Source organism: Otolemur garnettii, unplaced genomic scaffold, assembly GCF_000181295.1.
Source record: "Otolemur garnettii isolate 467f Iridium unplaced genomic scaffold, OtoGar3 scaffold00210, whole genome shotgun sequence".
Lineage (NCBI taxonomy): Eukaryota > Metazoa > Chordata > Mammalia > Primates > Galagidae > Otolemur > Otolemur garnettii.
In genome coordinates, this window is record NW_003852605.1 from 1,325,378 (window position 1) to 1,339,211 (window position 13,834).

The 13,834-nt window shown below is 40.2% G+C and overlaps 1 protein-coding gene across 1 annotated transcript in view; it reads left to right on the top strand.

Moving 5' to 3' along the window:
- The window catches only part of LOC100958138 (cytochrome P450 4X1), a 28,306-nt gene that overhangs the window by 1,777 nt on the left and 12,695 nt on the right, over positions 1-13,834 (top strand). The window contains exons 2-8 of the mRNA XM_003801427.3: positions 2,991-3,132; positions 4,073-4,117; positions 5,798-5,925; positions 8,227-8,354; positions 8,442-8,596; positions 12,358-12,464; positions 13,364-13,554. Coding sequence (XP_003801475.1) covers positions 2,991-3,132; positions 4,073-4,117; positions 5,798-5,925; positions 8,227-8,354; positions 8,442-8,596; positions 12,358-12,464; positions 13,364-13,554 — 896 coding nt within the window. The remainder of the gene's footprint in view (positions 1-2,990; positions 3,133-4,072; positions 4,118-5,797; positions 5,926-8,226; positions 8,355-8,441; positions 8,597-12,357; positions 12,465-13,363; positions 13,555-13,834) is intronic.

Consider the following 13,834-nt stretch of genomic DNA (forward strand, 5'->3'; position numbering starts at 1 on the left):
GGTTCTTTAGGCCTGGTACAGACATTGTCCAAGCCTTGCCATTGATGCTGTCCTGTGTTTTCTATATGGGGGTGTGTGTGTGTTTCCTGGATACTATGTCTTCTTTTGTTTCCATTAAATTGGTTTGGCATCCTTGTCAAAAATCTATTGACTATATACTCAATGAGCTTGAAGTGTAAAAAAAAAAAATCAATTGAACATAAACGTCAAGGTCTGTTTCTGGATTTTTAATTCTATCCATTGATTTATGACTGTCCTTGTGCCAGCACCACAATGCCTTACTTGCTGTTGCTTTGTAGTAAGCTTTAAAATTAGGAAGTATCAATCAGCTCACTTTGTTCTTTTTCAAGATCATTTCGGCTATTCTGGATCCTTGAATTTCTAAATGAATTTTGGGACCAGCCTGTCAATTTCTACAAAGAAACCAGCTGGGATTCTGATAGAGATTGTATTAAATCTGTAGATTGGGCTCACGTCTGTAATCCTAGCACTCTGGAAGGTGAAGGCAGGTGGGTTGCCTGAGCTCACAGATTTGAGACCAGCCTGAGCCAGACCGACACTCCATCTCTAAACATAGCCAGGCGTTGTGGTGGTCACCTGTAGTCCCAGCTGCTTGGGAGGCTGAGGCAAGAGAATCACTTGAGCCTAGGAGTTTGAGTTTGCTGTGAGCTATTATTATGCCACGGCACTCTACTGAGGGTGACAAAGTGACACTCTATCTCAAATAAATAAATCTATGGATCAATTTGGGGAGTATTACCATCTTAACAGTATTAAGTTTTTTATTCATATGGGATGCCTTTCCATCTATTTTAGGTCTTTTTAACCTTTTTAAACACTATTGTGTAGTTTTCAGTGCATGAGTTTTATGTTTCTTTTGTTAAATGTATTTCTGAGTGTCTTAACCTTTTTGATACTATCGTGTCTTCATTTCATTTCAGATTATTTATTGCATTCATAGAGTTTTAAGTATGTAAAGCTTGACTGTCACTAAGTTATTTTTGAGTGGGTGTTTTAGAGAGATTTCTATCTGAATTTTGCAGATTAGAGATGGCTGACATATCAAACTGTTTAATATGACTATCCCATTTACCCAGATCAGGTTCCTTTCAGTAGTTCACCTCTCAGGAAGTCACAAGGAAAGGATGGAACTATTTTATAGAGACAGTACCATTTTGAATGATGCATAATTGTACATATTTATGGGAGTACATATGGTATTTTGATACATGTTTTTAATGTGTAATGATCAAATATGTCTAATACCCATTTTCAAATATATTTAGACATTGCCGTGGGGATGAAGAAATAGAACTTAAATATATTACAGGATTTAATAGCTCTCTGTCTTTTCTATGCAGTCAGCAGTTGTGAAAATTGTAACCAGGCTCTGCGCCCGTAGCTCAGTGGTTACAGCACCATCCACATACTCTGGGGCTGGTAGGTTCAAACCCAACCCAGGCCTGCTAAACAACAATGACTACGACAACAACAACTACAAAAAAAAAAAAAATAGTCAGGCATTGTGTTAGGCACCTATAGTCCCAGCTAATTGGGAGGCTTAGGCAAGATAATTGCTTAAGTCCAAGAGTTTGAGGTTACTGTGAGCTGTGATACCACAGCACTCTACTGAGGGTGACACAGTGAGACTCTGTCTCAAAAACAAAAAAAAAGAAAAGAAAAAAAAATGTAACCAAATACTTTCATGTAGCTGGAGGTGTCCATGAAAAATTTTTGCCAAAACAAATAATCCTCATATGAGGTTAGAATTTCCATGAGGAAAGATCTTGCCTTTTTATATTTCAGTGTATCTTTATCACCTGATACATGTAATAGGTACTCAGTGAGACTTATTTGTTTATTGTTTATGAGTGAATACGTGGAAAGATATCCACACGGTTGGAAACCACCACTCTGGGTAGTTCGTGGGCCCTTGTCACTGGCTTGGTTATGACAGCATTAGCTGAAAAGAGCCTGTGACATTTCAGAAACTAGATTTCAAGAGTCTCGACCTGTCAGTGGCCTTACCATCCAAAGAACACTTAATGGGTAAAAATTGCTAAGTGATAACAGAAGCAAAGCAGAAGCCAGGGTTTTCCACTTCTTCTGAGAATAAGAACACAAGAAAGAATTTGCCAACCTGAAGATTGCTTTGCAGGTGGGGACCCGCACCATCTTGCTCAAGGGTATAGATGGGGACACTGAGACACACATATGAGTGCCTGGTACTTTACACAAGAAGCAAATGTAAATAATCTTCTTGTCAGTGGTTTAGAGACACCATTTAAGTTAGCCATTAATAATTTGATTATAAAAGTTAAAAGTCCTTCTCGTAGGGTAGTATTTGCACTCTCATTCATAAATGTTGCAATTTGAGAGTTTTGTATTTGAGTTGGCTTCAAGCTTCACACATCTGGGTAAATGCGCCTTATAGTGTTGTGGGAAGTTGGATTTTCTTTGTAGGTGGAGTTGGCTAGTTTTTAGAGAGAAGCATTTATGATTAAGTCATGAGAAAGAATCACTATGTGGAACAGGGAGAAGGACTGGTGAGCTAAATGGTGGGTCATGTTCAATTACTAACAGCTTCCCATTATAGGAAAGAAATCTTTTTTAACCTCCAGACTCCATTCCTAATCTGCACAGGATGTTCACAGGTAAAGCAGAGTGTGACTCAGCTCACTTCTCCCTCTGTTGGGAAAACAGCTCATAGTTTATGTTATTTGACAGTGACTTGGTGTGGGGATACAGCATGTATTTATATCAAGAGGATAAATAACACTAACCTTATTTAAGAAACTATCCCTCAAGCTTAGATCCCAAAGAGAGCATGTGCACTCACTTCCAGAGAAGGGATCAGGCTCGTCTGCCTCTGTGAATGAGATACAGAGTTTAGGGCCTCTCATTCAGGCCCTAAACTTAGCTTGTGTCTGTAAGAGGGGACAAGTCCAGCCTGCCTGGTTCTCTATTTTCCTTTCCTTTTTTCACTGCAGGTTTTTCACAATGATAATTTTGATAAGATTGGGGAAATTATTGAGAAATACCCTCGTGCCTTCCCTTGCTGGATTGGGCGCTTCCAAGCCTTCTTCTTTATCTATGACCCGGACTACGCCAAGACATTTCTGAGCAGAACAGGTAAGAAAAGGGGCAAATCTCCGGGACCTAATCCCCCTATGAGTAAAATGCACAGAACACACAGGGAGGATTCTGAAGCAAAGAGTAGCATCAGGCTTTAGAAGACACTGGATTGAGCATAAGCCTTCAGGGAAATCGGAAGTAACGCTGTCTCTGCTGCTTCAGTACCCGAACCTGAATGCTAGATCATTAATCTACAGATGTGCATCTGTAGAAATGTTGGTTTCTCTCTCTGCACGTTTCTCAACCGTGTTCCCCTTGGCATGAGTCATCTACCTTACCCCCCTCCCCCAACCTTTTTCAAGGCTTCCATGGTGGATTTTTTCCTAGTACAACACTAAAACATCCGTTTTTGCTCTGTTGACTTTGGAAAACCAAGGTCTCATATTCTAATCTTCTTTCCTGGGCCATTGTACCCATCACCCTTACTGCAACTTCATTTTTTAAAAACAAACTTTTTCTGACTATCTCTGTGTTCCCAGTCCCCCTGCTCTGAATTGTTCTATGTTGTCTCTTAAACACAAGACCTATAAAACAACCTCCACCCTAGGGTTCACAAGAAAACACAGGGGCCTTGGTATCTCATTACCCCACTGTAATAGTTAATTTGCCCACCATACAGGATATGTGATGTCTCAACTCCTATACTGGAAGCTTTTCAACCTCCAGGCAATCTCTGCTTTTGTTGAAGGAAATGTAAACAAAGGGAGAATCTGGGCTTGCATAACCTGTCTGCCTCTAGGGTCTTGCTGTTCTCTTACAGGGAACCGAGAGGTAGGGTTTCCCCCAGGCTACCAAGGGCCCCAGGGTGTGAGCTCTGGGCTTCCTTTCTCTCCCTGTTTGTGGTTAATGTAGGCAAATGAGAAAACGTCACCAACTTTAATTGGTAACAAATGTTCCCTCTAATGCTGTCTTTTGTTTCCTCTGCTTGATTCTACAGATCCCAAGTCTCAGTATTTGTACAAGTTCATAATTCCGACCCTTGGTACGTATGTGCGCAGGAGCAATGTAACCTACTCTCGTTTAAATCATTTAAAGTCTCCTTTCCATGGTAAAGCATCCCAAAGAAACTCAACTCTGAATTCAAATGTGTTAAAGAGTGAGAATTATTACATGAAAGTTAGCTAAGGGAATAGTCAAAAGAGAGCTGTAAAGTCAGCACACTACCACTTCCTAGAAAGTCTGTCCATTTTTCTCTCCCAAGTCCCATTCTCAGGACAGCAGATGTGGGAATCTGTCCCTCATCTCTCTCTCTCTTTAAAACTGCAGTCTCAGGCGACTGCCTGTTGCTCAGTGGGTAGGATGCTGGCCCCATACACTGAGGGTGGTGGGTTCAAACCAGGCCCCAGCCAGCTAAAACAGCAGTGACAACTGCAACAAAAATAGCCAGGCATTGTGGTAGGTACCTGTTTTCTCAGGAGGGTGGCTCGGGAGGCTGAGCCAAAAGAATTGCTTAAGCCCAGGAGCTAGAGGTTGCTGTGAGCTGTGACGTCACAGTACTCTACCCAGGGGGACAAAGTGAGACTGTTTCAAAAAAATAAATAAATAAAAATAAATCAATAAAACTTCAATCTCACCATCCCTATTTTCTTTTTTTATCCTTTTTTCTGTTTTGTTTTCCTGAATCTTTTCTTTTAGAGTTCTTTTATTTACATATGCAAATCAGTAAAATTTTGCTCTTACATATAGTTTGGCAATATTCTGTGAACAGATGAATCAAGCTCTTTAATCTATAATGAGTATTTGTGTTAGATAAGGAAAGAATTAAATCAGAAACTATAGGCTTGAATTCAAAATCCTGTCTCCTCCCACATTGACTAGTTCAATGTGATCTTGGCGAAGTCGGTTCATCTCTCTACCCATCAGTTTTCTGATCTTTGAAAATGAGGATGAGAGTCATATCCCTGGGCTGTATGAGGATTAAAAGAAACACGTATTTTCACCACTTAATGTAATGGCTGGCATTGTACCAACACCACATCATGCATGCATCACAAGCCCAGTGTATTGTAAGCACTCGATGAATGGTATCGGTTATGTATTAATAAACTTTAAAGTCCTTTTAAAGCCATATCCTTAATGGCTACTCTGGCAATAGAAGATTGTGAAGTGTTGGCCTCAATAAGTGTTTCCACTTTGTATAATTCACAGACCAAGACTCAAGGAGGGAACATCAGGGGACAGAGCGGACAGTCTGGCCTAGTTCCTTGTAAATTCGTGTTCAAAGTATATTTATGAATTGGTTTGGAGTGTAGGATAAATGAATCCATTTGTTGTGTTTCTAGTGTGAGCTAGGAAGTAGGTTGCAGCTTCATTTCGTATGGACACAGTGAAGTGGGTACTTATTATCATACTTCATTGTTGAGAAAACCAAGGAAGGTTAAGTTACTTACTCAGTTGCTACATAGGTAGGGATTGGTGACTTCAGGATTAGCATTTCATCTTCCCAGGCTTCGGAACTTATCAGACTTTGAAACTCTCACCATGTTAGATGCAGCCAGCGTACATGTAAGCATCAGTGCACAGCTCCATCTCAATATATGAACGGTGCTTTGATATTCCACTGTTTCGCGACTTGTGGTCGTGGTCATTCCATGCTGTCTATGTTCTTCATCTCTTTCTTCATCTCATCTAATAAAATGGCATGTGCCTTTCATTCCTCAAGGGAAAGGACTGATAAATCTAGAAGGGCCCAAGTGGTTCCAGCACCGTCGCCTCCTAACTCCTGGATTCCATTTTAACGTCCTGAAAACGTATGTTGACATCATGATCTGTTCTGTGAACATAATGCTGGTAAGTGAGAGGGGAATGTGCTCTGGTACACTGCAAAATGCTTCCACTGGGGACATATTGGCATATGGCAGCAGGTGTTGAGAATCAAAAGTCAACAATTTCTGGAAATTAACCATTATTCAATACCCATTGAGCAATAGGTGTCTGTAAGCCTTTGTTATGTCCTATAAGTGATAAAAAGAAAAAAGAAGATCTGGTCCTCTGTCTTTGATATATTTGGAGATCCTATTATGATGATAAAACAAGTACCAGTTGGGGAGATTCAGGCAGTACGTGCTGTAGATGACAGGTAAAGAAAGGCAGGGACAGCTCTTACAGCTTCAGATTAGAGGAAACTCAAATTTGCCATGAAATACAAGCTGGACTTCAATATATAGATAACAGGGATGAGATAATTCAAAGCAGAATGAGTCAGCTTGAACAAAGGTTGGGCAGTTGACATGGACTTGCCAATGGCCATAAAGGATGGAACTAAGAACAATGTCTGTATTAAAATTGCAGGTGTGGCTCGGCGCCTGTGGCTCAAGCAGCTAAGGCGCCAGCCACATACACCTAAGGTGGCGGGTTCAAATCCCCAGCCCGGACACGCCAAACAACAATGATGGCTGCAACCAAAAAATGGCCAGGCGTTGTGGCAGGCGCCTGTGGTCCCAGCTACTTGGGAGGCTGAGGCAGGAGACTCGCTTGAGCCCAGGAGTTGGAGGTTGCTGTGAGCGTGATGCCATGGCACTCTACCCAGGGGGACAGCTTGAGGCTCCGTCTCAAAAAAAAAAAAAAGAAAGAAAATTGCAGGTGTGAGTTTTGCCTTGTAGGTGGCAGAGGGTCATTGGGTGCTAACCTGTGCCTTCCAAAGGAGCAGAAGGATGTTGTAGAGAAACCTTACTGTGGGCAATGTCTGACTTATAAATGAGTTCTTTTCCAACACTCTACTTGCACAGTTAATTTTTAAATCACATTTATTTTGAGATCAGACACGTAATTCATTAATACAGCTCACCACCATAAATGCTTTGAATGACAACACCAAAGCCAAAGTTTCCCTCATCAGCTGTAAACTCAGCCCTGACCTCAGAGGAACCACTGTTACCAGCTCAATGGTTGGGTTCTCAGCCAAGCTCACAGAAGCAAATTGAAGTGAGGTCTGCTGAGACAGTGGTAAAAACGCTGGTGCGAGTTCTCCAGGCCTGGAGACCAGGAGGGAGGAAAGCCTCCCCTTTCCAATTCTGATGATTGTCCAACTTCAGCACAAGTTCGATCCACCGGTGATTGTAGTTGAGTTTTCTCTCCACTTTTAGGAGCTATTTCTGCCCTCCTCATTTCTCAGCCTCACATTTCTCTGGGATTCCTCTCACACTTCCTCCCTCTGCTGAATTGTTCCAGACTCAGAGTTCCTCCAGTGTAAAAAGCCTGTCTTTCTTTGCATTCATTTCTTCTAGACTCGCATTTTATACTCAGAAAAACTTACATAGTTCTGATGAAAGCTATTAAACTAAACAATTGACACATAGGTAAAAGTTTTTAAAAATCTCTTTGCCTTTTATTTCTGGCTTCCAAGTCCTTAGTACCCAGGTTAGCACCCACAGATACGCAAATGGAATCTGACCCAACTTAAGCCTTTCAATTTATTTGTATTTTTACACAAAGAATGCTTTTTGTGACAAATACATTTTCAACTGGGGACATTGTGGCAGTTCTAAAAAGTCAAGCAAAGTGTTTCAGGGCAGTGTGGGTGGGTCTCTTTTAGTGGGGATGCCAGGTGGGCACAGGCCATGCTTGGCGAGGGGTCGGCTCCTGGCAGCAGCTCCTCTCCACACCATCTCTATGTCCCCCACTTCTGGATCTAAAATATTTTTGAGACGGTTCCAAGTTTAAGTGTGGTTATGGTGGTTGAGAGCAGTGCAGTGGTATCTAGCAAGTTGGGAACTGAAGATGTATGAAGCCCTGGGGAAACCCCTTGTAATTATGGGTCTTTTATCAGTGACTGTGTAAACAGTGGAATTCTGGTCTGTTTGAAAGCAGAGTTACGATAATAATTGAAAAGCTGCAGATCCTAGCCTCAGCCATGTACCAGACGTGCAGTTTGGTCCACGTGCTTTGTTACTCAGCGGGGTACCTATTTCCCTTCCTTGCACCCATTGTGAGCACGTGGCTTATTTCCTTATGTGACCTTTGTTTTGGTTCCTACTGGGTCAAGGCTGTTTCCCTTAGATCCTAAGGGCAGAGTCAGGGAGGAGCCTTCAGACAAAGGCAGTTTGATGATTTGATGACCATGAGGATGTTGATCTTGCCCTTCTATTCCAGGATAAATGGGAAAAGCTTTGTAGCACTCAGGACACATCTATCGAGGTTGCTGACCACATCAACTTGATGGCCCTGGACATAATCATGAAATGCGCTTTCAGCCAGGAGACCAACTGCCAGATAAACAGGTCATTGATGGGAAAGCAAAAAAGATATTTGATCACCACCATTATCTAAATCATTCATTAACACATTGTCCCCACTTTCTGTTCTAGCACCCATGATGTTTATGTAAAAGCCACGTTTGAACTCAGCAGAATTATATATCAGCGCGTATATAATTTCTTGTATCACCACGACATGATTTTCAAACTCAGCCCTCTCAGCCGCCGCTTTGAGAAGTTAAACCAAGTGACCCGTCGCTACACAGGTATTGGTTGAATTGGGGTGGCCCACATCCATGCAATGTCATAATTGTATTGTTCCTATCTAGAGGGAGAGCTTCTCTGTGAAAAGAGCAAGAATATTTGTTTTTATTGGAGCGTTTATGAGGACACTGCCCCAATGAAATACAACTTGAGTCCTTTAGATGACTTTGCTACATTCATGGTAGTCGTCTTATCAGAACTTTCCTATATATTATACAATTTTTATTAATACAAATATAGCAGGTGAGCATTTAAAATTTCACCATACCTATGGAACACAGTTTTTTGTATGGTGACTGCAGTAAAAACATCCCTGCAACACAGGGGTGCATAGGGAAACAGGAAACACGGCCGAGCATTTGATAGTTTTTGCAAAAAGTAAACACAAAACTGAAATCGATTAAGCTTTTAAAGCAATTCAACATTACCATTCGTGAACACCACAGCACAGGATACTTACCAAGCAATTAATTACCCCTTTATCAGCTCCACTACTTACTAGCAGTGTGATTTGGGGAAAGTTACTACTTCATCTCAGTGTTATCGGTAAAATGGAAATTAAAAAGGACCTATCTCACAGTGGGTTTTTCTTTTGTGCTGATGGATATGTTAATATACATGTTAATAAAGCATTTAGGACAGTGTCTGGCACTGAATAAACATTACATATAAAGAAGAGTTACTATGCCAAATGCCGCCCCCAGGAAATTTGCAAGCCATACCAACACATTCACACACATGTATACACACACACACACACACACACACACACACACGCATGCACACATAGATATTATATGATTAGGACACTCAGGGAAGGAAGATAAAAATAATTAAAAACACGTGAGCATTATAAAAAGCGGTAGTTCTCAAACCTTTTTTGCATCATGGCCCACACACAAAATGCTAATATTTGTATTGTTCATTGGGGGAATAAGCAGAAGTAGGTTTAAGGGTAGCTACATAGAACTTGGTGAAAAGGTCTTTTCTTTTTTTTTATATTATATAGTCATGATAAAAAAACAAAATGCAGAGTATTTCTAAAATATCAAATGTTAAAAAAATTTTTTTAAACTTCAAAAGAAAAGCTTTTCAAAATTATATATTTTTACTTAGCTAAATGTCTCAATATTTTAATACTTTCTTTTGTTGCATCTGGATTTTTAGTAAAATTAAAAGCCTTTCTCTAGTTCAAAGTTTCTCAACCCTTGGCATTAATGACCTTTTGAATTGGATAATTCTTTGTTGTCAGGACCTGTGAGTTATGGGATGTTTCACTGCCTCCCTGAAATCTACCAGTTGTGGCAACCAAAAATGTCTCCAAACATTGAAGAATGTCCCCTGAGGTCAAAATAACCTTGAGTTGAGAGCCACTGTTCTATACTCAGGTTGTAGAGAAATTCATGTGTTTTCTTCCAGCACTTGCACGGTTTCATTTCTTTTTTTGCATTTGGTCTTCTGATCCATTTGGAGTTTCTTCCTAGTATGGTGATATTGATCTAACTTTTCCAAATGGTTATCCAGTTGTCCTGGAAGCATTATTAATGTTTTATAAATCTTCCAGTGATTTGAGATATCCATCTTTATCCTACTCTAAACTGACATATGCACTTGTATCTGTTTCTGGATGTTTTCTTCTATTCCATTGATCTATCTATTAATCCTCTAGAATCACACTTTGATTTTTTTGAGACAGAGTCTCACTATGTTGCCCTCAGTAGAGTGCTGTGGCATCACAGCTCACAGCAACCTCAAACTCTTGGGCTCAAGAGATTCTCTTGCCTCAGCCTCCCAAGTATCTGGGACTACAGGTGCCCACCACAGTGTCTGGCTATTTTTTCGTTGCAATTGTTTAGCTGGCCCAGGCCAGGTTTAAACCCACCACCGTCTGTGCATGTGGCTGGCACCGTAACCACTGTGTTACAGGCGCCAAGCCACACTTTCTTAATTAGGGAGATTTTGTAGGTTTTAATATTAACAGATTTTGTTTTTTAAAAAGTTTTAGGTTTACAGAAAAATAGAGAGGAAAGTATAGAGAGTTCCCACATACCTCACACCCTGCCCCTTCACGCAGCCTCCTCTGTTATTAACATCTGGAGTTAGCAGGGGACATGCATTACAATTGAACCAATATTGGTACATTGCGATTAACTAAAATTCATAGTTTACTTTAGGGTTCCTCTTTGATTATATATTCTATGGGTTTTGACAAATGTATAATGATGTGGATCCACCATTACAGTGTTATACAGAATAATTTCATTACCTTAAAATTTCCCTGTGCTCCACCTATTTACCCCTCCTTCCCTGGGAACCCCTGGCAGCCATTGATTTTTAAAATTATCTCTATAGTTTTGCCCTTTCCATATAGTTGGAATCACGCCATATGTAGCCTTCTCAGACTGGCTTCTTTCACTCAATAATATGCATTAAAGTTCCTCTGTATATTTTTGTGGCTTGACAGTTTGGTGGCTTGTGGATTTCTTTTTATTGCTAAATAATGTTCTACTGTATGGATGGACTACAGGTTTGTTTTTGTTTTTTCATTTTGGCTACTTTCAAGCTTTGGCATTATAAATAAAGATACTGTAAACATTCGTGCCCAGGTTTGGAGTGAGGAACATACGTTTTCAATTTATTTGGGTAAATATCAAAGGGAGCGATCACTGGATCTTCTGGTAAGAATATGTTCAGTTTTGTAAGAAACTATGAAACTAAAAAAAAAAAAAAGAAACTATGAAACTGTATTCCAAGGTGACTGTACCATTTTACTTTACTACCAGCAAGGAATGGGTTCTTCTTCCTCCACATCCTCACCAGCATTTAGTGTTGTCAGTGTTTTGAATTTTAACCATTCTAAAAAGTTTGTAGCAGTATCTCATTGTTATTTTAATTTGCATTTCCCTGGTGACATACAATGTTGAACATTTTTTCATTTGCTTATTTGGGTGACTTAGAACAACAGAAATTTATTCTGTCACAGTTCTGGAGGCCAGAGATACAAAATCAAGTGCTTCTTGGGGCCCATGGCAAAAGGCTGTGCAGGAGAAGACTTAAACTTCTTAAGAACGATCTACTCTTGCTTTAAGTTCTTTGTTATTGTTGGAAAATTTAATGCCAGCCCAGTTTCTTACCCTTAAAAGTTGTGTGTCTGGAGTCATTAATGTCATTAATGTCAAATAGTTTTGCTAGTAAATATAATGGAGTTGGACATTTTGTTCCAATTTTTCCAGGTTTAAGGTGGGTCTGTTGATACATAGATAACAAATTTTCTCCTATTTCCAGAAAGTATTCTTGAATTACAATTTTAAATATTACCTCTATTCCATATTTTGGGATTTTTCTTTTAGCTCCTTTGGTTATATATACACTGACTTTTTCTCTTTTTTTGCCTGTCTTTCATTTCATTTAATTCCATTTTATTTGATAACTTTTCCATGAGAATAAGATTTTAGACTGAAGAAGAAAAGAATGGTCATTTGAGTCTAAATTTAAAATCGTCTTAATTATTTACCTACCCACTGGTATAATCTATGGATCTGTTGTGTTTATATTTGGAGCTTTCATCCAAAGTTGTCCATTTAATGGGGGAAATGAACAATGTGTAAAAACTAAAGCTATTTAAATATAATGGACTCACTTTGGCCTCTGGAAATCAAGCAAGATTTGAAGCCATTTTTGAGCTATGGCTTGCTTTATAATTTATTTGACTTTGATTTGCATTGCTGTCCCTTTGTTAATAAGGAACTGTTATTCTACCCAGAAAATATAATCCAGGAGAGAAAGAAATCCATCAGGGCTGGGACGAATCAGGATAATATTCAGAAGAGGAAGTACCAGGATTTTCTGGATATTGTCCTTTCTGCCCAGGTAAATCTTCTAAATTTATAAGCCTTCTGAGTTAGCCAGTTAATTATGCAAGTAGGTGGGTAAGTGAAGATGAGGTGGAGAGACAAAAACGAACCTGATTGAGTAAACGTAATAGTACTTTGAATTGGTGAATTGGCTCCATGTAGTTTAGGGTAAAGATAGAATTCTGCAACTGAGTTGCTAGAGGGAGTCAGTAAAGACTAAATTACAGATTTGGCAGGATTTGGGGATTATCATAGTTACATGGAGTTGAGGGAATCACAAGAAAATGGTCACAGGGTAAGCATGTGAAATGATGATGATGACGTCCTGAAAAATCTGCATACATCTGATTTTGAAGAGAATATCTACTTGATAATTGGGGGCCATCTTTGCAGCCCCTGCTTTTCTTTTTCTTTTTCTTTTCTTTTCTTCTTCTTCTTTTTTTTGAGACAGACTCTCACTTTGCCACTGTTGGTAGAGTGCCGTGCATCACAGCTCACAGCAACTTCAAATTCTTGGGCTCAAGTGATCCTCTTGCCTCAGCCTCCCAAGTAGCTGGGACTACAGGCGCCCACCACAATGCCCAGTTATTTTTAGAGACAGGGTCTCGCTCTTGCTCAGGCTGGTCTCAAACTCCTGAGCTCCGGCAATCCATATGCCTGGCCTCCCAGAGTGCTGGGATTACAGGTGTGAGCCACCACGCTCGGCCAGTGCCTGCCTTTCTAACCTTCGTTCAACTTTATGCTCTAGGCAAATGTGGCTTATACCATATATTTGTTTAAACGAATGAATATTGAAACCCCTATCTGAAGCTCTAATTTTTCCCCTAAAATTGTTGTTTTGATCGATCTCCAAACATCTATAAACTGACACTTAACAAAAAGTTAACAAAAATGTGTCTCCACTGTATTTTCTAGGCTAAAGATGGAGAGATCTTCTCAGATATTGACGTCCAATCCGAGGTGAAAACGTTCATGTTCGCAGGACACGACACCACCGCTTCCAGCCTCACCTGGCTCCTCTACTGCCTGGCTCAGCACCCTGAGCATCAGGACAGATGCCGGGAGGAGATCAGGGCCATCCTTGGGGATGGGTCCTCCATCAGCTGGTAAGATCTCTGCATTTGTAAGTATTGCATCCTAGTTCTTCTCCTGAGGTTTTGCCCTGGTTCTTTAATGACTATAGTGTCTCAAGATACGTGTATATGAAAGCAGGGGTAGTAGGCTACTTTTCTGTTCTTTCCTTTTTTTTGAGACAGAGTCTCACTATGTCGCTCTTGGTAGAGTGTCATGGCATCACAGCTCACAGCAACCTCAAACTCTTGGGCTTAAGCAATTCTCTTGCCTCAGCCTCCCAAGTAGCTGGGACTACAGGCGTCTGCCACAATG